The sequence below is a fragment of the Chamaea fasciata genome, unplaced genomic scaffold (genome assembly GCF_029207755.1).
Source record: "Chamaea fasciata isolate MVZ Bird 193981 ecotype frontalis unplaced genomic scaffold, bChaFas1.0.hap1 SCAF_14, whole genome shotgun sequence".
NCBI classification, from domain to species: domain Eukaryota; kingdom Metazoa; phylum Chordata; class Aves; order Passeriformes; family Sylviidae; genus Chamaea; species Chamaea fasciata.
The window spans coordinates 1,757,427-1,778,818 of record NW_027094099.1 but is presented as its reverse complement, the minus strand read 5'-3'; the positions used below and the strand labels follow the sequence as shown (position 1 = coordinate 1,778,818).

The following is a 21,392-nucleotide window of genomic DNA, read 5'->3' as shown; positions in this document are numbered from 1 at the left end:
GCCCGGAGCCCGCCCGGAGCCCTGCCCGGAGCCCTGCCCGGAGCCCTGCCCCGAGCCCTGCCCGGAGCCCTGCCCGGAGCCCGCCCGGAGCCCGCCCGGAGCCCGCCCGGAGCCCTGCCCGGAGCCCGCCCGGAGCCCGCCCGGAGCCCGCCCGGAGCCCTCAGCCCGCCCGGAGCCCGCCCGGAGCTCGCCCGGAGCCCTGCCCGGAGCCCTGCTCGGAGCCCGCCCGGAGCCCTGCCCGGAGCCCTGCTCGGAGCCCGCCCGGAGCTCGCCCGGAGCCCTGCCCGGAGCCCGCCCCACCCGACTCTCTGCGGATCGGGGCGGCCCCCGGGATCGCCCTCCTCGCTTCCAGCTCTCCTGCTTCCAGCCTCCGCGGCGCATCCCGTACGAGGAGGCTGTTGTGCAGGAATTCGGGCCGGCTCAGGTGGGACAGTCCTTCGGGCCCATGTGAGTACCAGGTTGCGGTGGTGCTGTGCCCGTGGTGGGGTTGGAGCTCGTGTCTCAGAGTTATTCGTGTGGGTGTGGGTGAGTCCTCACAAGCTGTCCCCGGTGAAGAGATGAGTTGATGATCTACATGATGGAGGTGCCTGCCCAGAAGCCCTAAGGGAGATTTCATGGGGGAACAGACAAATTTCTTGCTCATTTCTGCTGAGAGCTCCTTGTGGCCATGGTTGTGTCTCTGATGCTTCTTGGGGGAATGTGTTTGCTTGTCAAGTTTGGGAGAAGATTCTTATCTCACCCTGAGAGCTCCCTGGATGAAGAGAAGGCAGAACCCCCCTCATCGCTGTCCCTCAGGCTAAGCAATCCTGCACCCTCCTCTCCATGTCCTGGTTTGCCTCCAAATCACCCCAAAATATCATTATTATCAGGAGGGAAGGAAGAACCTGTACACGATGCTCAGCCCTGATGTTTTAATGGAAACACTGCGCTACAGTCAAGTTTACAACATTGGTATAGAAATCACATGGGCTTTGGGCCGAGGATCACATTACAGAATACAAAAAAGCATGATGAAATAAAAAGAAAAATGGAAAAAAAAAAAAAGCAAACCTCTGCTATTGTACAGGCTGGGAGCAGAGCTGGGATGTCAGATGGAGCACCAGAGGCAGAGGTCTCCCTACGGTGTGTCCCAGGGACCTGCACCAGCCCCCCTTGGCTCAATGACGTGCAGGCACAAGCTCCTGGGATAGGATCCCCACCAAACAGCAGCAGCTGGTACTTCCAAGCTGGCCAAAAGCCTAAATCACCAAAGATTTTCCCTTCTAGATCACCTTGAGCACACACCAGAATAAAAAGAGGGGAAATAATAGGGGAGCATGCATGACACCTTTGGAATGGAAGAGGACACGAGAGCTCCTTTGTGCCAGGTGACAGCAACGGAGGAGAAACCAGACGGGTGATTTATTGCTAGCAAAGTGTGAAAATCCCCTGCTGGGCTCTTCTCTCCCTCTCTCCATAGGAGGCTCCCATTCCAGACGTGCCTGCTGTGCATTGGCTGCCAATGACTCGTGGCCCCTCGGGGCTGTGACTTCCACCCCGGCTCCAGGTCCTCCCTCCAGCCCTGCTCCCCGGCCTCTCTCCCTGGACGGGAAGGAGCTGTGGTGGCAGGAGGAGAGAACTTGGAACTAGATGATAATTTAAGGTCCCTTCCAAGCCAGGCCGTTCTATGATTGCGTGAACCCGCTGTCTCAAAATACAGTAAGTCCCTGGGAGAGGCTGAAGCCGTGGCAAAGCCCTGCTGGTGGCTCCCTCTCCAGGGACGATGGAAGCCGTTCCAGGTGTGTAGGACTGGCAGTGTGGATTTCTGCAAGGAAAGCCTCCTCCTTTTGAGGAGACACAGTGCAGTGGTGGCTGGCGTGGCTTACAAAATCTGTGCTGACTTCTTTATTTTTAGAATCAGAATCTTCCCCCACGTTTTAAATATCTGCCAGCATTAAATTTCTCTACTTAAAAAAATATATACCCCATATGTGGATTTCTGGAGTGAAATGCACCGAGACCTCCCCAGTCCCTCCTCCTTCTCTTGCACACATGCACGCACACACGCAGAGCAGCTCTGTCAAAATACTGGGTTGGTATTTCCCATGATGTTTTCTCCAACACAGAAAGGGAAAAACACATCAGCACAATCAGCCGCATCTAAGTTGCTCAGCAACACTTCCGAAAAGCGAAGATCCTTGGAGCTGGAAGACAAGGTGGATAAAAATTACCCACCAGGAAAAAAGCCAAAAATTTTAAAAAATTAAAATTATATACTCTATATTTATATCTCTTTCAGGCTGCTTATACCTCAGTTGTTCAACCCCCAAACGCACACGCTGCCTCTGCTGTTTCCTCTTGCCAGCCTTAGAAAAGGGGTTGGATTACACCTCCCTCTTCCCTCCCCTTTCCCACCCCAAAAACCTGCATGCAGCAACAGTGCCTTTCAGACCAGGAACATGGCTGTGGGTCAGCGAGTGTCTTCCTCCAGTTAAGAACAAAGACATTATTTTTTTTATTTACAAAAAAAGGAGAAAAAAGTTTCCACACAAAAGCACTACAATGATAACTCCCTTTGGTAAAAAGTGTAATAAATGTCTCCATCGGTCTGTCTGTTGGTACTAATTCTCAAGCCACCTGGTACTATGGTACACAAGAAGCTAGTACAGTTATGCTAGCACATCAAGCATAATTCCTTTAATTAAAAAAAAAAAAAACCAAAACAAACCAAAAAGAAGAAAAAAAAAACCAAAAAAAATTGACAATTTGTACATTTATTTACAAAAAAGGAGGGGAACATGTTAAAATCGTGTTGTTCTCTGCTGTGTGTGTGTACGTACATGTGTGTGAAAAGCTGGTGCATGGCACTAGGAGAGACTAGTAAACAAGCAGGTACAAAAAAAAAAAAACCAAAAACAAAAACCCAAAATAAAAATAAAACAGTTCCACTGGCACTAGAAAGGACAGACCGATCTGCACAGGGTGAGTCCAGCCTGGGAGGGAGGGGAGGGAGCGAGAGGAACCCGGGGTCCGCTGCCCCACGGCGCCGTGCCGGAGCCCGCAAGGAGAGGAGAATCCGGTGGCGACAGGCACCTGGGGATTTTGGGGACACATCCAAGCGGTCCGGTGGTGGAGAGCATCCTGTTCCCCTCCCTCGCCGCTCAGGGAGTCAAAGCCTCAACGCTGCTGGTGTGTACGAGCTCGTGGTGTTTCTCTGGGATGGCTCAGTTCAGAGAAGGGTCCTTCCTGCCCAAAAAAGGGCCGGCAGCCCACGGCCCCGGGCGGAGATCCACGTCCCCACAGGGAATCCCGCCGGGACGGGTTGTACCAGCCACGCACTAGTCAAGTGGCCATGTTACGGAGATACACAGTGAGGGGAGAAAGGCGTCTTCCTCCTTCCCTGGATGCGCGCACACACACACATCTCCCGGGCTCTTCCCTCGCCCCGGGGGACTCCTAGGGTGTCTTGAATATCGTGCCGTATTTGACGCGGTACTTGTTGATGCTGACAAAGTGCAGGGTCTCTGTGTCACAGGTGGTGGTGCAGGGCACCAAGCCCTCCAACCCTTCACCCATGAGCCACTTGTTTGTCTCGGCTGCCATTTCGCGGGGCACATGCTCCTTGGTCCATTTGTCCACCCAGGCCTGGAACCGCTGGTGCAGCCGCTTGCTCACCCTTTCGTGGGACTGCGGAAACAGGGAGAGGCGTTAGGAAAAGGCAGCTTTGGCCCCCAGACTGTAGCATAACACAAAGCTTGGCTACTGGCTGATACTGGCAAGGGGATCAAACACAGAGGGAATTCGTAATGCAGGGAGTAGACTAATGACAGAGGGAAAGCTCTGGTGAAGGTCCCCTGGGTCTCCTCTCCAAGAAAATTTATGGCAAAATGAGCTCAGAAATACAAAAAAGTTTATGCTCTTTGTTTAATACAGCAGTTCACGGGCTGGGGACACAGAACATATCCAGTTCCCACTGAAGCCCAGCTCAGAGTCCCTTCTGCATTGCCCAAAAGATGTTTCTGTCTCCTCTGCTAGCACCCAGGACCAGGCAAGTCCTGCTCTTCCCAGCCCTTGGGGTCTGTCTCCAGCCCCCAGAGAGGGTCACAGTCCCAGGAAAGAGCAAGTTCAACCTGCGTTACACATACTGGGGACACAATTGCTACAGAAAATTAACACCCAGGTCAGATTTAACAGGCTGAAGAAGCTCTGGACTTAACAGAAACATCAGGAGAGGAAGAACTGTGCACTTTTTTTGGGTAAGAGCATCTGCCTAAGGACTGTAAAATCCAGGACAGATGGTATAAAGCCATGGCTACAGTCATAATTGAAAACAGGCAATATAATTAAACCTCCAGATTAAAACTTACAGATTTTATTATTTGTTTGTTCTTCTCCCAGGGACTGACTGCTTTGGGGTGTTAACTGCTAAATCCAATAGATTTGTTTCCAAAATCCAATGTGGCTTCTACAGCTCCCTCAGTCTATTCCAGTAACCAAGGGCTAAGCTGCACACTACATATTAAACACTTCAAGAATTTATGTTCAGATTCTCTTGAAGAGCACTGGCACATAGTATCCTGCTTATAGGCTTACATTTCCTTGAGGTTTGTGCCAGTTGAATGAGATAGACAGAATTCAATCAAAATCCTCAGTATCAGCATTTCAAAGAGTCACTGCGCTGCAATAAAATGCTCTCAACTGATGTGGATGCAAAGTTTAAGAGAATCACTTTACAACTAATGAAGTAAAGCCACTATCTGTATCTCATCAGCAAGAAACTTGGTAAGTAGTTGTTTTATAAGTCTAAATACATGGTAAAAGTGGATGGAAATATTCCCGTAAGGTAAGAAAAGGGGAGTGTCAAAGGATCCAGATGACCAGATCAGTTTCCTCCAGTGCAATCCTCCTAAATTTCACCCATCTGGAGTCACAACCTCCTTTCATCTTGGATAAACCCAAACCTTTATAGCTTCTCAAACGCCTCCTTCCTTCCCCGGGGTCCCAGGAAACACCAGCAGCCCACCCCGTTCTCTGGCTGGCTCCTACCTGCTGAGCTCGCAGCAGCGCAGTCCTCCTGTACATGTAATCCTCCGACTTGATCACGTACACCATCTTATAGGAGTTCAGCTTGAATTTACACTCCAGCTTGTCCAGGCTCTCCACGTTCTCCATGGACTTCTTACTGTTTCCTTCCTTCCCTTCCTTCTCCTGCTGCTCCCGACCACGCTGGCACTTGCGGATCCGCCTCAGATTCCTGCAAACCAGAGAACCCCTCTTGGAACTGGCACTCAGCCCCTGGCACTGCGAAGCTGGGTGTAGGAGGTGGATCTCAAGGCCAGGTTGGACAGGGCTTGGAACAACCTGGTCTAGAGGGACGTTGTCTCTGCACACAGCAGGGGGTGGATGCAATGAGAGGAGCTTTGAGGGCCCTTCCCAGCACAGCCTGGCCACTCACCTGGGCAGGAAGACGGGTTTCTGGGCCAGGTGCTCGCGGAGCTCGGGGGAGGTAGAATCAGAGTTGACGTACCGCTCCACGTAGTCGGACCAGCGCTGGAAGCAAGCACAGAGCACACATCAGCCACTGCCCTCCCACCAAACAACACACAAGGGTCAAGGAGGCTAAGCTGGAAGTCACGCAGAAGGACACGACATCCCTTCTGAAGGCTCTGTGCATCTTACACACAAAAAGGCAGGCACAATGTTTCTCTACGTGGTTTTGAGTATTTTCTAATACAAAATAAATCAAGAAGGATTTGTCTGCTCACATCGTTGGAAGCTTTACGGCATATCCTTGATGTTTCTTTGTCTTGTGCTAATAGATCACGCCACCAGTCAACTGGACACTCTGGTCCAGAGCCACTTTGACCATCACAGCCAGCTCTCTGGACGAGCTGCCCTTACCTCTGCTTCCACAGGGTCATCTGAGTTTTCCTCTTCTGTGTCCAGCAGCTCAATGGTTAACTGAACTTGACCTCTGCTCTGAATGAACATCAGCTATAAGGAAAGAGCAGAAGGAACTTCAGTAAAAGGAGGTTTGAAATAGAAACAAACACCTTCACTTCTTCCGGGGGCAAAGGGACAATGAATTAAGTTGGCAGTTTTAAAGGAAACCTTCTTGAGCCCCCAAAGTAAGTTTGAGGGTATGGGAAGAGATACTCTACACTCAGGCTTTTATCCAAAGTACTTCTCTGGCTCAGAAAGAGCCTGACCACTTCCTGCTTCTTCAGCAAAGGAAGTATGGATTTGATTAGCACAGGTTTATTAGCAATGTATGCAGGCAGCAGTGATTTAATGCCCAGTCAGTAGTGGCAGATCTCTCAACAGTCGACAAAACTGAGACACCAGAGAAATGGGAGAGTTTGAGCTAACGAATTAAAAGCAGTGGCAGCCAAGCAGTCAGTACGATACAGCCCAAAGCTGCTGTAAAGCACAGGGGATATTCATTGCTGTTCCAGGAAATACATTCCTCCTTGAAACTTCATTTCTGAGGGGCCCTTACAGAAGCATTAACCTATGTTCCAAAAGCTGTCAGCACGTGTGCTGGTTTTGGCTGGGATGGAGTTCATTTTCTTCATTTTTGGGTGCCTAAACCAGGTTCTTTTTAAAGGACTGGTGCCTCTCCCTTCCTAAAAGGCATCCCCCTCAGCTCTTGCTGGTTTTACGCCGTGGTTCAGAGCCTGGCTTTACCTTGAAGCAGTTCTCCTCGGACATGAGCTGCTCGGCTTTGCGCTGGTAGGCGGCCTCCAGGAGCGTGCGGGAAGACTGGGAGGCGAGGAGACCTCCGGTGGCTCCGTTGCTGTTCTCTGACAGGTACAGGTCTGTCACCTGCACGCAGATCTCATCGCTCACGATGTGCTGGAGCTGCAAACAGGAGCAACGGGGGGAAGGGGTTTGTCAGAGAGGCTGCTACACCTCCATCAGAACAGAATAAAATAAGGGTGTAACGACGGGATCGAGCTCAAGCAAAACACCCTTAGCTTCTTCCACTTGCAGATAATCCCTGCTACTATGTGAAAACCCTACAGTATCTTTAGAAAAGTTAGCAGGAGACAAAGCACAGCTACTCTGAGAAAAACTACGCACAGAGAACTTTCTGATGAGCAGCAGGGGAGGAAGGGCCAGAGCTCCGTGACACAGCGTGTCCTCTCCTCACCAAGGGGCTGCTGCCGTGTCTGAGGAGAGGGGCGGGAGGTTGAAGATCAAACCCATACTTTGGGTAAGTTTAAAAATCAGAAGTCCCCCAGCTGTCCTCTGAATTCAGTTAATCTCTGGACTGAAGGGCTTCTGAAGAGCAGCTCTACCCTTCTGAAAGAGGAAAGCCCTTTCAAGTTATTCCACTTCCAGTCCCCTTGTGTCTGTTTTTGTTCTTTATGCTACAAAAAGGCACAAGAAATTTTCCTTTGCTCACACGTTCTTCCTACCAACCCAATAAAGGGACTGGAGTTTAACAGCCAAAATGAGCTACTCCAGCAGCCAGATAAAAGACAAAAGGTTTTTAGAAAAAGTGTGCACTCCTGCAGCCCTGATGGAAAGGAACTATTTAGATGTCATTTCCTTTTTTTTTAAGGCTAAAGCAAGATTAGCTCTGGACATGCTTTGAATACTTATATCCTAAAACATCTGGAAAACAAGGAGAACTCCGAAGAGGATATTCTCAATAATTCAAACAGATTAGAAATCACCTTCAATCATCTCTCTACTATGAGAGTTAGAGAGCTGGGTGAGGAAACACCCTGAATTTACCTGCTCACCCCTGAAATTCCCCATGTGGGCACTCAACATTGCCTCCAATGTCAGCCTGTGGCACACCAGCTGTCTGCTTTCTCCCACCCCACCCAGGCCCCAGGCCTCGCTGGCAGGCAGGCACCTGTCGGACGATGCTCTGGATCAGCTTGTCCATGGTGAAGGCGATGTAGGCGTGGATGGTGAACATCTCGCGCAGGGAGTCCTCGTACTGCGACGAGTCCATGTTCCCGTCCAGGAGGTTGCGCACCATGTCCAGGAAGGCCGGGTAGTAATCCTCAACGTCGATGTCCACTGCCACAGGAGAGAAGGGGAGAGATGGGCACACCACCCCCAGGAAGGGTTGCTGTGAGTGCTGGTCCTCAGGTGACCCCCACTTTAGCTGAAGAGTTACTTTAACTTTTCTTATGGACATAGATAAGTCCTTTTTAGGCCACAAGTATTTTCATAATCTCTTGCTTTCTAGCTCTAGCCTCCTCTTTTGATTTCTGAAAGCTTTTACTTAGAGAACTTGAGGATACGCAAGTGTAAAACGAAAGCTCTTATGGAGTAACTGCTGTGTATTATCCTTCTGCTATTCCAAGTCCAATGTCCTCCACATCTTCCCACCTCCCCAGGGATAATAAAGGAGAGCCCATCTTAAAGCGTCACTGCTGTCACGTGCCTGAAGACACCAAACACCCTGTCACCAATAGTACAAAACAGAAGCACCATTTCCCCCCCAGCCTCCCTCCAGAAGTCACTCACTGGGCTCCTTCAGTCGCAGCTGGATGGCAGGACTGTCACTCTTGTCTCGCTTTATGCCCAGCACTTCCCTCTCCCACTCCCGTTCCCTCGTCTCCTCCTCGATCTGCCGCTCGGCCTGGGTGCAGATCCGCAGCAGCCGCAGGCACAGGATCTGGTGCAGCCTCATGAAGATGTACCAGTTGCTGTTCACGTAGAAGAGGTTGTAGACCTCATCCATGCCCCGCAGCTTCTGGGCTGTCGTGTTGTTGAACATCAGCTTGGTTTTGGGAGGACTACCCCCAACACCGTTGTGCTTTTTTGCAGCCCCAGTAGCTTCGTCCACATCCATTTCCTCTTCTTCTTCCTCTTCCACATCCGAGAGTTCACCTCGCTGAGCAAATAGCAGGTCTGGAATGAAGTGATACATGATCTGCTTGATTTTATACTTGTCCTCTTTCTGGATTCCCGTCTGCCGCTTCACGTGGTGGATGATGAGAGAGGCAGCATCTTCCAGGATCTGCTTGTCTTCATAGGCTAGTGAGAGGTGTGGGCCTGTGGGCACTCCAGCATTGTCTTCTGAAGCCTGTTCTTGCCTCTACAAAGGAGAAACAGCATAAAAATCAGCCTAAACAATCCCTCTCCACCATCCAAGAGCCTGCTAGGAAGTTCTGCCAGTGGAACAGACTTCCTCCCTCATCAAGCTGTGAGGAACAGGAATTGAAACTGCACTAGCAAAGTACATAAGCTCGAGGGAAAGAAACTATTGGTGACCATCTCACCTCATCGTAGATGCTTTCAATCTCATTGAGGAGACTCTTTGACCTTAGGACCTTGGTATCATTCTGCTTGAAGTTGATGCCCTGGTGGTCCAAGGATTTCAGGTAATACTTCTCATTCTGCTCTCGCCAGACTTTATTAAATCCTCTCTGGGCTTCTCGCCATTCTTCCTCTTTCATCTTTAACCTTGGATCAAGAAAACAAAGGTGAGCTAAGTGGTGAGCATACAAGAAAAACCTCAGCCCATGGTCTTGGCAAGTGTTGACAAGAGCTAAACTCCCAATGCAATGGGCATGGATCAAAGATATCCCACAGAAAGGAGATTTCCAGGAGGTGCCCTCTGGACACACTCTTCTGGAGAAATCACTCTGTGCTTCTTTCACATTTGGGTAAAACCACACAGGAACAAAAAAGCAGCCTCAGGAGAAGGAATAAAGGGACAGGGAAGGCAAAAAAAGCTGGCCCTGGTCTCTCAGAAATCCCCAGAAAGCTCCACCCGTGGAACAGGAGCAGCTTAGTTTGGACAATGAACAAAGCATGGACAGCTGAGTATCCTGGGAATGCACTCCTGAACCTTGACTCAGCATCCCAAGCAAAGCACCCCTGATTCAGTCCAAGAAGGGCAGGGAAACTAGGACCTGGCAGGTATCCTGGGAAGGCTGCTACACCCAGCTCTAGAACTCCAAAACACAGGACCAAGAGCCCCACAGAGATAAAACAGCACGTACTGCTTACACATCTCTTCAACCTTCCCCAAGGAGTTGTAGCATCCACTCCCTGTTAACTGAGGAAGGGGAGGCTGACAACAGAAACACGACTGGGAATCTGAGGATAGCAGAGACACCATGATCTGGGCACACACGCCCATAGGATCTGGAAAGGGATCACATTTAGCCCTGGGACAACACTTCCCTTATCTTACAGGCAGTGCTGACACCAGGGAAGAAAAAAGTTTAAGAGGAGACAACAAAAGCTCTATATCCTTCCAGCTGAGCTGTAAGGATTTTACTTCAGGAGGGCAATTCCCTTTAGGTGATGATTACGGAATACACCAACTGTCCAGAATATAAATGAACTTCTTATTTTCACAGAATAATAGAATCATGGAATAGTTTGGTTTGGAAGAGACCTTACAGATCATCTTGTTCCACCCCCTGCCATGGGCAGGGACACTTTCCACTAGACCATGTTGCTCCAAGCCCTGCCCAACCTGGCCTCGAACACTTTCAGGGATGGGGCAGCCACAACCTTTTGGGGCAAATTTACAGCCTTGTGGAGGGCACACTCCTTGGGGGCAGAAATTAGCCACTTTTCCATAAATTTGGGTGGCATACAGTGCATCACCCTTTGGAAAGGACCCTGGGGCAGGGTGCTGGGGCAATCAGTACCTTTTCAGCACAATGGGCACAGCCACAGACGGGTTCTTGCGAAGCCCATCGATGATGTCAGCTGCTTTGTCAGCATATATCCTCTGGAGAGCCTTGCGGTGGATCACCTCCGAGGTGCCCCCCAGGGTGTTGTCCAGCCGGAATTTGGCCTGCTCCTCCGCAGACAAGCGTGACAGCTTCTTCTGGATTGCCTCGAGAACACGGATCGTTGCCAGGTTGGTCTCCAAGACAACATCCAGCTGGAGAGAACAGTGCATTAGCCGTAGCATTTGAATAGACAAAACATGATACTTCACCGAGGCAAACGTTCAAGTGACACGAAACAAGAAGCTGCGCCTGTTTAACAAGGGGTACTCGAGCACTTTGGTGTTCAGCTGCTCTAAAATAATCCAATTATATTTCATCTGCTACCTAAATAATACCGTGTAAGAATTTAAAGGCTACCAGAATGATACTGTTCGGAAATTACATCTTCCAGCTGGGAATAGAACACAATTGACAGTTACTCTACAAAAGGACGTGCCAAATCTGTGCAGATTCAGGTAATTGCCCAGCTAACTTTCATTTCCAGTCAAAATGTCAGTCATTTAAAATCCTGAACACATTGCTTTGCAGATGATTACAGGGGAATGCATGTTCTCATACACTACGTGGGCAGGAAGAACAGAAAAGATGCAACAATTCCATGCTGGCTATTCAACAATCTCATGTGGAGCGGGGTGAACAAAGAGCTCCACACAAAAGGTGACGGGCAAGGGTGGCAACTTAGTGGTTTTGCAGCCAAGGAGTCTTGAAGAAAAGAGAAAGCAAGCTTTTATGCCAAAAACCAGGTGGCAGACACAATAAAAGATGCAGCATTAAAGACATCATTACACCAGTTTCATTAACTGTTCACAGAACAGAGCTTTCTGAGACATGAACCAAGGAAAAGCAATTTACCTCAAAACGCTCGTCCTCACACCTGTAGATGTGCTCTTCATATTGTGTCTTCTTGGAGCTCACAAATGTGGAATCTTCAGACCAGGATGGGAAGGAGACCCAGGTGTCATTCAAAACCTTTGAGGGAGGTAGAGGGAGAACAAGAGTTGTGGTCAGTGTTCAAGGGGATCACACCTGGCCAGCTTCAAGAGCAGTCTTCTGACGGGACAGTCTAATTCCCAGTTGGAAAAAGTGTGCGCTCCTTCTGAAGCCCAGCACTCACAGGGCAACCCCAAACAGCCAGAACCCAAACAGCTAGGCAGCCTGAAAAATTCATAGGCTGGAGCTGTGAGGAAAAGACTTGTGAGAGAAGAGGAAATAAAGGTGAAAGGAGCTTTTCTGCTACTTTGGATTAGTCAGCTGGAACCAGCTGGTTCCCCATGTGTGATTCACCATCAACACTGTGTGGTCACCACAGCAGACGTGACTGTTAGACAGGACACAGTTGCTGCCTCCAAATAAGACTTATTGGAAGTATAAAACCATACCCCAGCATCACCTTTCCTGACAAACAGCTCAGCACCTGCAGCTTTCAATATAGGAGCAGAACATTAAAAAGCAAACAAATAAACAAACAAAAAACCCAACAACAACCTCAAAGAGGCTGAAGGCTAAGAAACAATGCAGGCAGTCTTGAAAGCCAGGTCCAGTTTTCATAAACACAAAGCCTGAACAACTGAGTCATTAGATTCTCACAGGGAGAAAAGTTTGTAACTGCATCACACAAGAAGCTTTTGAGAGACGTGTCAAGACACGGATTAAAAATTCAGCATTTCAGGGAGAAAGAAAGATGCATCTGAAGGAATACGTGGGAGAATCTGTCTACAGAAAATATGATTTTCTTTTAAAGTTGGCCTAGAGACAACTCTGAAAGCAGGCTAAGTGGGAATTTAGGTGAAAAGGTAGCAATAATCCTGAATTACATACTACCTTATAAAGGACCTCTGAGATCACATTAAGACCACACAGAACACCAGTTCTGTCACCTCCTACTTAAGTTTGCAATCTTCATGTTCCTTTCACAGGTTGTACTACGTAACACATCATAAATAAAATGTAGGAGCATTAGGTAGGTCAGTAATTAACCGTCATAACTATTCAGTAGGTTTTTCTCCAGCTGCTCCCCAGCGCTCTATGCAAACCTTTCACAAACAATGCTGGAGAAGAGCTGATGCCAACCATCAAAGCCACGTGGGCACCACAACTCCCAGCCAGCTTCCAGCATAACCCAGTTCCTAGACTGATGCCTCAACCCTGTGCAAGAGCTTCTGGATATGATCCAGATGTTTACGGGAGTGCCACTAGGAATTCCTTAGGCGTGCTCCCCTGGGGCTGCCACACGCACCGCGGCGATCCCGAGCCAGGATGGTGTGCCCACACATGCCCGGGTGCAGGAGCAGCACGGATCAGTGTGGATCAGTGCAGAGCAGGCAGCTGCCTGGCCCCACTCCATGCTCACCACCACCAGGTGTGCCCTGACATCCCCAGGAACCTCTCCACCGCAGAGATACAAACTAAATTCCCCATCCTGCTCCGTTTTGCTCGCTTTTGCTCCAATGCTTTAGAAAGGCTGAGAAGAGCATTCCTCTGTGGCTCTGCCTTACCTCTTTACACAGCGGAGTCCGCCCTGTGCATTTGGGTTGCTGGTAGCTCTTGGGCAAGGCTCGGTAGCTGGAGCCCAGCCTCTTGCAGGAGGCATAGTCAATCTCCATGGCAATCCCCTCAGTAGCCCGTTCCTTCGGATATGTCTCCATGTGAACAGACTCCTTATACCCCAGAAAGTTTTTAAACCAAGTGAACAGTTCTGGGAATTTCCTAAAATAAAAGGAATGAAGTGAAAAACGAGCTAAGCAGAACTCAAACAGCGCTGAGCTGCGAGGCTGAGGCTAGAATGGATTACTACAGACAACCTTCTAAATTGTCATTCTGGTGAGAAGACCCTCACTACTTAACCCCACTTCCACAGAGCCTGACCAAATGGGAAGCAAGCACCTGTTGTTGACCAGGTGGGGGATTGCTCTCTTGGTGCAAGTAAGGTGCTTTAGGATTAGTGACAAGCAAGGAGCAGCTGTCAAAGCTTTTGCTACAGGAACAGCATTCACGGCACAGTCACATCTGGGTCTTCCCAAACTACCCTGGTAGTGAACTCAGGCCAAATTCCTCATTGTTTGCCAGTGGTTTGAACCTTAAACCAGACCTTTCCTTTCCAGAGGCAGCCAGAAGAAACCAAAAGGCAGTTCTGTAACTACACAGCAAAAAGTTTCAGTGCCAAGCAATGGCTTGAACCAGATTTCCACAGAGCAGCACAAATTATGGAGAAGCCTTTGCCAGCAAGGCCCAAGTTCACCTGTTTACAAAGTTTCCTGAAAAATTTATTTGTCTAAAATACAGCACTTGTTCATGTCTTCTTATCTCATGCAAAGCTCCAGCAATAGGATGAAATGAATCGCTAGTTATCAATTGCTTTTTTCATTATATGGCAAAAGATAATGTCCAACTCCAGAATAAAAAAACCCCTGTATCATATATTTCCCTACAGTTAGGAGCACAGGCAGTAGATGGGAAAAGTACAGAATTTTCTTGCAAAATATTGTACCTTTTCTACCTGAAGTCAGGCATCCTGCTGATGCCTGACTAATTCCAGTGAACCTACAGAGTGAGTGGAAGCTCCTTAGGGTGGTTTCTCTGCACAGTAGCTACTGTGATGGGGTCCTGAACCCAATTTATGTTGCCTTCTCCCTTGCAACCAGCAATTCAGTGCCCAGGAAAAAGAAACCTGTTGCCCAAAGCCGATGAGAGGATATCTGTCTGTTTCAACCAATTAACAGAGCTGTTCTGTACACTACTGACAGTCATGGAAGTCATAAATTCCTATTTAAAGTACAGAGTTCTTTAACATTTTTAGCCTTGTGACAGAATTCAGCTACTTTTCGGAAACTTTAGTGATTTTATATCAGCACTCTGCTTCTTTGGGGGACATTTCCTATGTAATTAGACAGTCAATCTTTTCTCAAATGACATAACCCATGATTCCAGAGCAAGAAACTGCAATAACAGGCTGCTAATAATTTTGTTTGCCCTACTGGAAAGGGAAGGCACACAGCAAGCAACACCTGTACTGCTCCTGCACGCTGCCTGTCAGGACACAGCTGGGAATCTCTCTGGAATAAGGAACAGGAAAGGGCAGTGCAGAAGACCATGAAGGCGAGTGTTGCTTTCCTGGCTCCACAACAGAAACAGACCAGGAAAGGGGCTGCACTTACCCCAGGAATGGAGAAACCAGCTGCACGAGCTCGGCCCGGGAGATCACCTCCTGGTTGAAAATGACCAGGCAGCGCAGGAAGTTCTCGTACGCTTCTGTGCTACGCAGAGCTTTGCGCACCTGAGGGAGAGGAGACGGGGGAAAAGAGGAGCTGTCAGGGTGAGACTGAGCAGGGGGAGGTCCTGGAGACCTGGATTTGACACTGCTTCCCACCAAGGCACACAAATCTTTAAGGGAGTTGAAAGGAGAGAACCTGCCCTGTACAAAGGGCCAGACAAACTGGTAGTGATGGGAGCCATCCCCACGCTGGGATCCCCTGCAATGTCAGCACTGGGGCACTGCTCTAAGAAAGGAGTTGCAAGTAAAGAACTAAATCCTTCAAAGAACCCTGTAAAAGCTGGGTTAAAACCCACTGGAATCATGGACAACATCAGTTGTAACTGCAGCACCACAAACCCACCCAGGCTGCTTTTAAACTCCAGAGAGTATTTCCAGTAGGGAGTGGGGTGTATGAGACCCGTGCCCTGGGCAGCACCTCTCCAGCCTCTGCCTGCTTCCAGCTTGGATTATCACATACAATCCTCCTTCTGTAACCCTGATCTTCACAGAATTAGGAAGGCAAACTATTCATCCCAACACCAATTACCTTTCCCACAAGAACAGTTGGACCTACACATCAGACTGAGATCTATCATTGTTAAGTTATTCACCATTATGGTTATAATTCCACAGCAGGGATTTCTAGGTTTACTCATATTAACACCTACACGTCCTCCAAGCAATAAATTGGCTCCCAGTTACCATTAGCTGGTTCCCATCATGCTGCAGAATTCACCAGATCAGCAGGGAGCAGCCAAGACTGTCATCAGGGCGTGAATATTGCTTAAAAGGACGATTTAAAGTTTGTTCCATACTCCCCTCTGAGCTATAAGGCAATGTATGGACATCTCAGAGAAGACACCAAGGTACCACTTGGAAACATCCCATATCTCCTTCACTTGATCTGTGTGCTAAACCAGCAACAGGTAACAACTGTGCAATTAATTAGATTAATCTCTGAGGGGAAATGAAAAAAAAAAACCCAACCCAATGTAAATATGAATCAGGTGCTTTGTAAACTGAGCTCCCCCACTGCAGCCAGCTGGCTGTAGATGGGTACAAGCTGTGCCGACACAGCAAGACGCACCATGCACATCATCAGCTGTATGGGGATCTCATAAAGGGGAAAACAGTTTGGAGTGTGGGCTACAGGAAAAAATTCCCATTCCCTCCAACAAATTGCAGCAGCAGCAGGTGGAAAGCTGGAGAAGGAGTTTGGGGAAAAGACACATGTGAAAAATATCACCAATTTTTAAGGAATTGGATCCGACTTAGAGGTCGCAGGATACATCTGAGGGCAAGCTGAGAGATGTTATCAGGGTGGTGTAAATCTCACACACTTCACTGTGATAGAAATCCAGATGTGTATACAGGAAAGACATACATCAAGGACATGCAACATCTGCATCCTGCCTCTCACCTTCTCAAAGAAGAGAGATTCTGTCCCCACACCATGTTTGCTGGCTTCTGCCAAAGACTGGTCTTTCAAACCAAGCAGCTTTGGTTTCTTCTGTTATCAAAAAAAAGGAAAGGCAATTAAAAATTGCAAGCAAGTTGAGATAATTTGATTATCTATCACACATGAGTGCCAGCTCCCTGATCCCACCATGTGCTTCCCATTAAAGGAAAGGTGGCTTTTTTGAAGGAAAAGTCTATTAAAACATGTGCTACAAGTTAATTTACTGAATGTTAATAAGTAGCATGCCACTCCAAATACTTGTAATACATTGTTGCACCCTTTCCTGTAACTAGTTGATTGTTTCAATCACACTAAGGCATATCTTACTTGGATAACTAGTTTGGAAAACTGCCAGAATAAATTATTTTCCTATCACTCATCCAGTTCTGCAAGTCTTACACCTCCTCAGAATGACAATTTTTTTTTCTTTCTTACATTCTACTGCAAGATACTTCATTTTCCCCATCCTCAGAAAGGCTGAAAGTTGCACCCAAAACGTGCTTCATCTCGGTTCCTTTGATTTGAAGAGGAAGGGAAAGGGCAGAAGGGGACTTAAATGGTACAATTATGCCTGCTGATGCTTTTCATGACAAAGGAAGATATACTGGCTTCAAAAAAACCCAGGTAAATTTATCCTTCATGCACAAACACGAAGCCACCTGGCCAAAGGACAATTTTTGTTGCACTACAAAACCTCTCTGCTCTCACAAATCGTGCGTCATTTGAAAAGGGCAAACTCTGCTGAGAGAATAATCATTCATCATTGTATTAAAAGCTTTATCAGAGGAAAGATGAGCAAACATGATACTACTGCATCTGCTCTAAATTCTACTACAGCAAAGCTTTCTGGCACACCTTTTCAGCTGGTCTTCTCCTACGTGCCTTAGCAACATTTGCTACAAATATTGGACAAATTTATTCTGTGGCATTACTGAGACTTTTGTCTCCAGACTCCACAACTCCCCCTCATTAAACACTGCTAATAAAACTACACCTTTCTAATAAAGTGATGAAAACTCTGTTTCCCCAAGCCATTAAAGTAACTACGTACCACCACCAGTTTGCAAAAATCAGAGGCAAAGACTTGAGCTTGGAAACAAGGACTTCTGAAAGGTTTAAAGACAAACATTCTTTTCCATTTTCTCAAGCTGCAGTCCACACCACGAAAATCACAAGGACTTGGAAAACACATCCTGGTGTGCCCCAGCCTCCTGGGACAGACAGGGCTCTGAAGGAGCAGCACAGGCTCTTACCTTCACCGGAGGGGTTGCTCCAGTGCCCGAGTGCCGTCGGATCTGGCAGCCGTTCTGGTTGGGTCTCTGCTGCTTGTTGTTGAGCTGTGGCTTCTTCACTGTGCCCCCGTGGTCGTTCCTGACAGATTCCACTTTCTCTGCAGTTGTCTTACTCAACAGCTTGTTCAGAGACAAACCCGTAAGACCATCAGGGCTACGCTCCACACAAAATGTCACAGAATGGTCTGGGTTGGAAGGGACCTTTAATATCATTCAGTTCCAATGCCATGCTGTGGTCAGGGACACCCTTCACTATTCCAAGTTGCCCAGAGTTCCATTCAACCTGTCCTTGAACACCTCCAGGGATAGGGCAGCCACAGCTTCTCACGGTAGCCAGTGGCAGTGTCTCACCACCCTCACAGGGAAGAATTTTTTCCTAATATCTAATCTAAACTTACTCTCTTTCAGTTTGAAGCCATTCCCCCTTGTCCTGTCACTCCATGCCCTCGTAAAGAGTCTCTCCATCTTTCTTTGAGGCTCTCTTCAGGTACTGGAAGGCTGCAATTAGGTGACCCCTGAGCCTTCTCTTTTCCAGGCAGAACAATCCTAATTCTCTCAGCCTTTCCTCACAGGAGATGTGCTTCATCCCTCTGATAATCTTGGTGACCTCCTCTGGTCTTGCTCTGACAGATCAACGTCCTTCCTGTGCTGGGGGCCCCAAAGCTGGATGCAGCAGTCCAGGGGGCTCTGCTGCTTCTCCATGATCAATGGATTTTACTGCAGCTACAACACTAACTTAGAACAACCCTATCAGGCAAAGGAATTGCGTTTAAAACAAAACTTATTTAAGAGACAAGTTGTAGCCAGAAAACACAGTCTACCCCCGCTGACCTCCTTTCTACACCCCAAGAGAGTAACAGCAAAAGCACATTTTTCTGAACACTGGCTTCATACAGAACAGTCCGCACTAGGTATTTCATCCTATATCCAAGGGTACTCACCACAGAGCTGTTGGCATCAGGCAGGAACTGCCCAAATTCCGAGAGCAGATCCTCCTGGTTCTTGAAGAGTCGAGCCACCTGGGCATAGACCTCCTGCTCTGTCAGAGCTGGCGTGTAGTTCCCTCCTGCCTCCTTGGCATTACGCTGCTCTTTCTGCCAGAGGAAAGAGGAGAAGTGTCAGAAGAAAAGATGCATGAACTATTCCAGTGACAAAGAAAAAATAAACTTTCAGCGATAAAAATAATGAAACAGCAAAGGTCTCAGCTTCTTACCTAAAGCATCATACTATATTAATAATAGGACTCTCATATATTCTAAGTATCGATACTCATATATATTATAAATACATCCTAGATGCCCAACGGGCCCTGGAACAGTAAGACACTGACCAAGGAAGTGGTTTCTTTGCCTTTTACACAGAGCTACAGCCACATTGCCTCATCCTGACACATGCTCATAGAAAAAAGCCAAATCCAATTTTTAAACAAGCATTTCGGACACTTCCAGACAAAGATGATGGATTGAAACCCATTACTTTATAGTGCTATGTAATCTTTTTAATTTGCCAGACTTCTGCTTATTTCAAGCAGAATTCATGACCAGGCTGGGGCTTGGAGCAACCTGACCTAGTGGAAGGTGCTCCTGCCTGTGGCAAATGGTTGGATGAGATGAACTTTAAGGCCCCTTCCAATCCAAACCAGTCTATGATTATCTGCTGGCCACTGCTAGCACAGCAGAAGACCCAAATGCAAGTTTTGGACACTTCCCCAAAGCAAAGCAAGAGAAATAACCATAAGTAGACACAAATTCATGTTTCTAACACTCACCTGATACGTATGGAGAATCTCCAGGAAGGCTTTGTAGATGTCTGGCTGTCCCTGGAACCGATTCTTGATCTTGTTGACATAGTTGATGGCGTGATTAAACTCCACGGGCTGATTGTTCTGCAGGGATGGTGTGGTGCCCAGAGAGATTGTCACAGGCGTGTGAGGCTGGACGGGCGGCGAGCGTGGCGACGCGTACGGCGGGATCGGCGGCGTTTGCTGGCTGGCAGGAGTATGAGCCTGCAACTGCGATGGCTGAGGGGAACACAAGCCGTGTTAGGAGGCAGCAGATCCCTTTATGGTCAGGATAAAGGCACTTTTAATCCACTTAGGGATAGATAAATATTTAGTGGGCCAGCAGAGACTAAACTGCATCAGGGAAAATAAATGCATGGGCCATTCGAGCTGTTGTTATTATAAGTGATTTTCCTTGCTAACTGCTTTGGACTGAAACCTGACAAGAGACACAAACTACCTCAAAAACTTAACTGAGCCAAAATGCATAGGTATGGCTGGCTCCAACGCTGCAAGTTACTTGGGCACTAGTGAAGAATAGTGGGATGTATAAAGGCAATAGCAAAGGAAAACTGGAGTTTCTTGAGACAAAAAGCAGGCACCGAGTAATCATTTTGAATACTTTCAATGGACATTGAACAGCCAGGTGAAAAATTAGTTTTCAGATGGCAATTTTAAATGGAAAAGGAAGTACTTATTCCCCTCACATTTTGCATTTCAAAACTTGCACTACAGAGTTTTCAGGACTGAGAATGTAAATAACTGTCTAAACTTACAACTTTACCTGCCTGGCAGGGACATCTTACCTCATTGTCTAGCCTGTCCCTCAGGCTCATTTTAAAGTTTCAGCAAAGATAGTTCAACATCATTTTGCAGGTTGATAGGGAGAAAACCACTTATCCCATGGTGTTAAGAGGGAGACTGTTACATCTTTACTGAGAGCATGCACTTCTTCAGAAAAAAAATCCCTGAAATCTGGCACAGGCAAGTTCATTCTGCAACGATCTGCATTGTCCAGTTTGGCAAATCTTTCAGCAAATCTTTCAGCATGTTTTTGTTTGCCATTTCTGAGCAGGAAGTTGCATGTCCCAACAATGTTTGTCCAGAGATCAGCTAACATTTTAAATCCTGCTGCTTTTTAAGCGCATATCACCTTTTCCTTTAGCTTTTCCTAGCAATCTTTATCTAACAGTTTAGGGATTAGCCCTTGAAACTTTGGAGTTTCCCTCCCTAAGGCTCTGAAACATTTTCATATTTTGAGGCTAAAATACACAATGCTTTATCTGAAGTAATCTCCTTGAACATCTATTATCCTGCTCTGTTTCACATAAAAAACATCTTTTGGACAGTAGTATCTGGATTATATCTAAACCAGAGTCAAATTTCCTTTGTTTCTGAAAGGTCTCTGTTTTGGGCACACACACCAATATCTACAGGCAACAGCATGGTCACCTTGCTAAACTCTTGCACTTTAGATGTTGCCAGTAAGTCCTGAACCCTTCCAGCTGACAGCTGAACCAGACCCCTGGACAAAAACCATTCATTCTGAAAACAAGACTTCAAGCAATGCAGAATCCACCAAATAACAAATAAAGGATTCCTAAAGGCTTAATTGCCTCAAGTATTTGAAACGACACACACACTTTTACACCAAAAAGAACATCTTTATCATAACCTCTGTTTTATGGGCAATTTCTTGGGACTTTAGGTCTAAGACAACATACACAAAAGCAGGCAGATAACATGTGCCCAGTGCTTTAACTAGGAACCTTTTCCCTACTGTTGCTGGATCACTTCTTGAATAATGTGTGTGCCATTTACCAGATGCTCTCACTGTCTTTCAGTTCCCCACTGCCAGTAACAAGGCTTTTCCAAACCCTTAACGTTTTGGAAAGCTTATTTGAATTGC

At 47.5% G+C, this 21,392-nt stretch overlaps 1 protein-coding gene and 1 long non-coding RNA gene across 2 annotated transcripts in view; one reads left to right on the top strand and one right to left on the bottom strand.

The window, feature by feature from the left end:
- Nucleotides 1-231: 231 nt before the first annotated feature.
- LOC136296683 (uncharacterized) lies at nt 232-2,888 on the top strand. The gene is made up of 2 exons (XR_010722984.1): nt 232-2,195; nt 2,279-2,888. It is a non-coding gene; the product is annotated as an uncharacterized lncRNA (long non-coding RNA).
- SIN3A (SIN3 transcription regulator family member A) overlaps nt 2,738-21,392 on the bottom strand; it is a 30,680-nt gene continuing 12,025 nt past the window's right edge. The window contains exons 6-21 of the mRNA XM_066195994.1: nt 19,472-19,723; nt 18,645-18,797; nt 17,665-17,823; nt 16,373-16,462; nt 14,855-14,973; nt 13,196-13,406; nt 11,553-11,669; nt 10,614-10,852; nt 9,228-9,411; nt 8,470-9,043; nt 7,847-8,016; nt 6,667-6,840; nt 5,881-5,973; nt 5,435-5,529; nt 5,026-5,233; nt 2,738-3,666 (exon numbers count right to left, since the gene is read on the bottom strand). Of these exons, the coding sequence (XP_066052091.1) occupies nt 3,436-3,666; nt 5,026-5,233; nt 5,435-5,529; nt 5,881-5,973; nt 6,667-6,840; nt 7,847-8,016; nt 8,470-9,043; nt 9,228-9,411; nt 10,614-10,852; nt 11,553-11,669; nt 13,196-13,406; nt 14,855-14,973; nt 16,373-16,462; nt 17,665-17,823; nt 18,645-18,797; nt 19,472-19,723 (3,069 nt within the window). The 3' untranslated portion in view covers nt 2,738-3,435. The remainder of the gene's footprint in view (nt 3,667-5,025; nt 5,234-5,434; nt 5,530-5,880; nt 5,974-6,666; nt 6,841-7,846; nt 8,017-8,469; nt 9,044-9,227; nt 9,412-10,613; nt 10,853-11,552; nt 11,670-13,195; nt 13,407-14,854; nt 14,974-16,372; nt 16,463-17,664; nt 17,824-18,644; nt 18,798-19,471; nt 19,724-21,392) is intronic.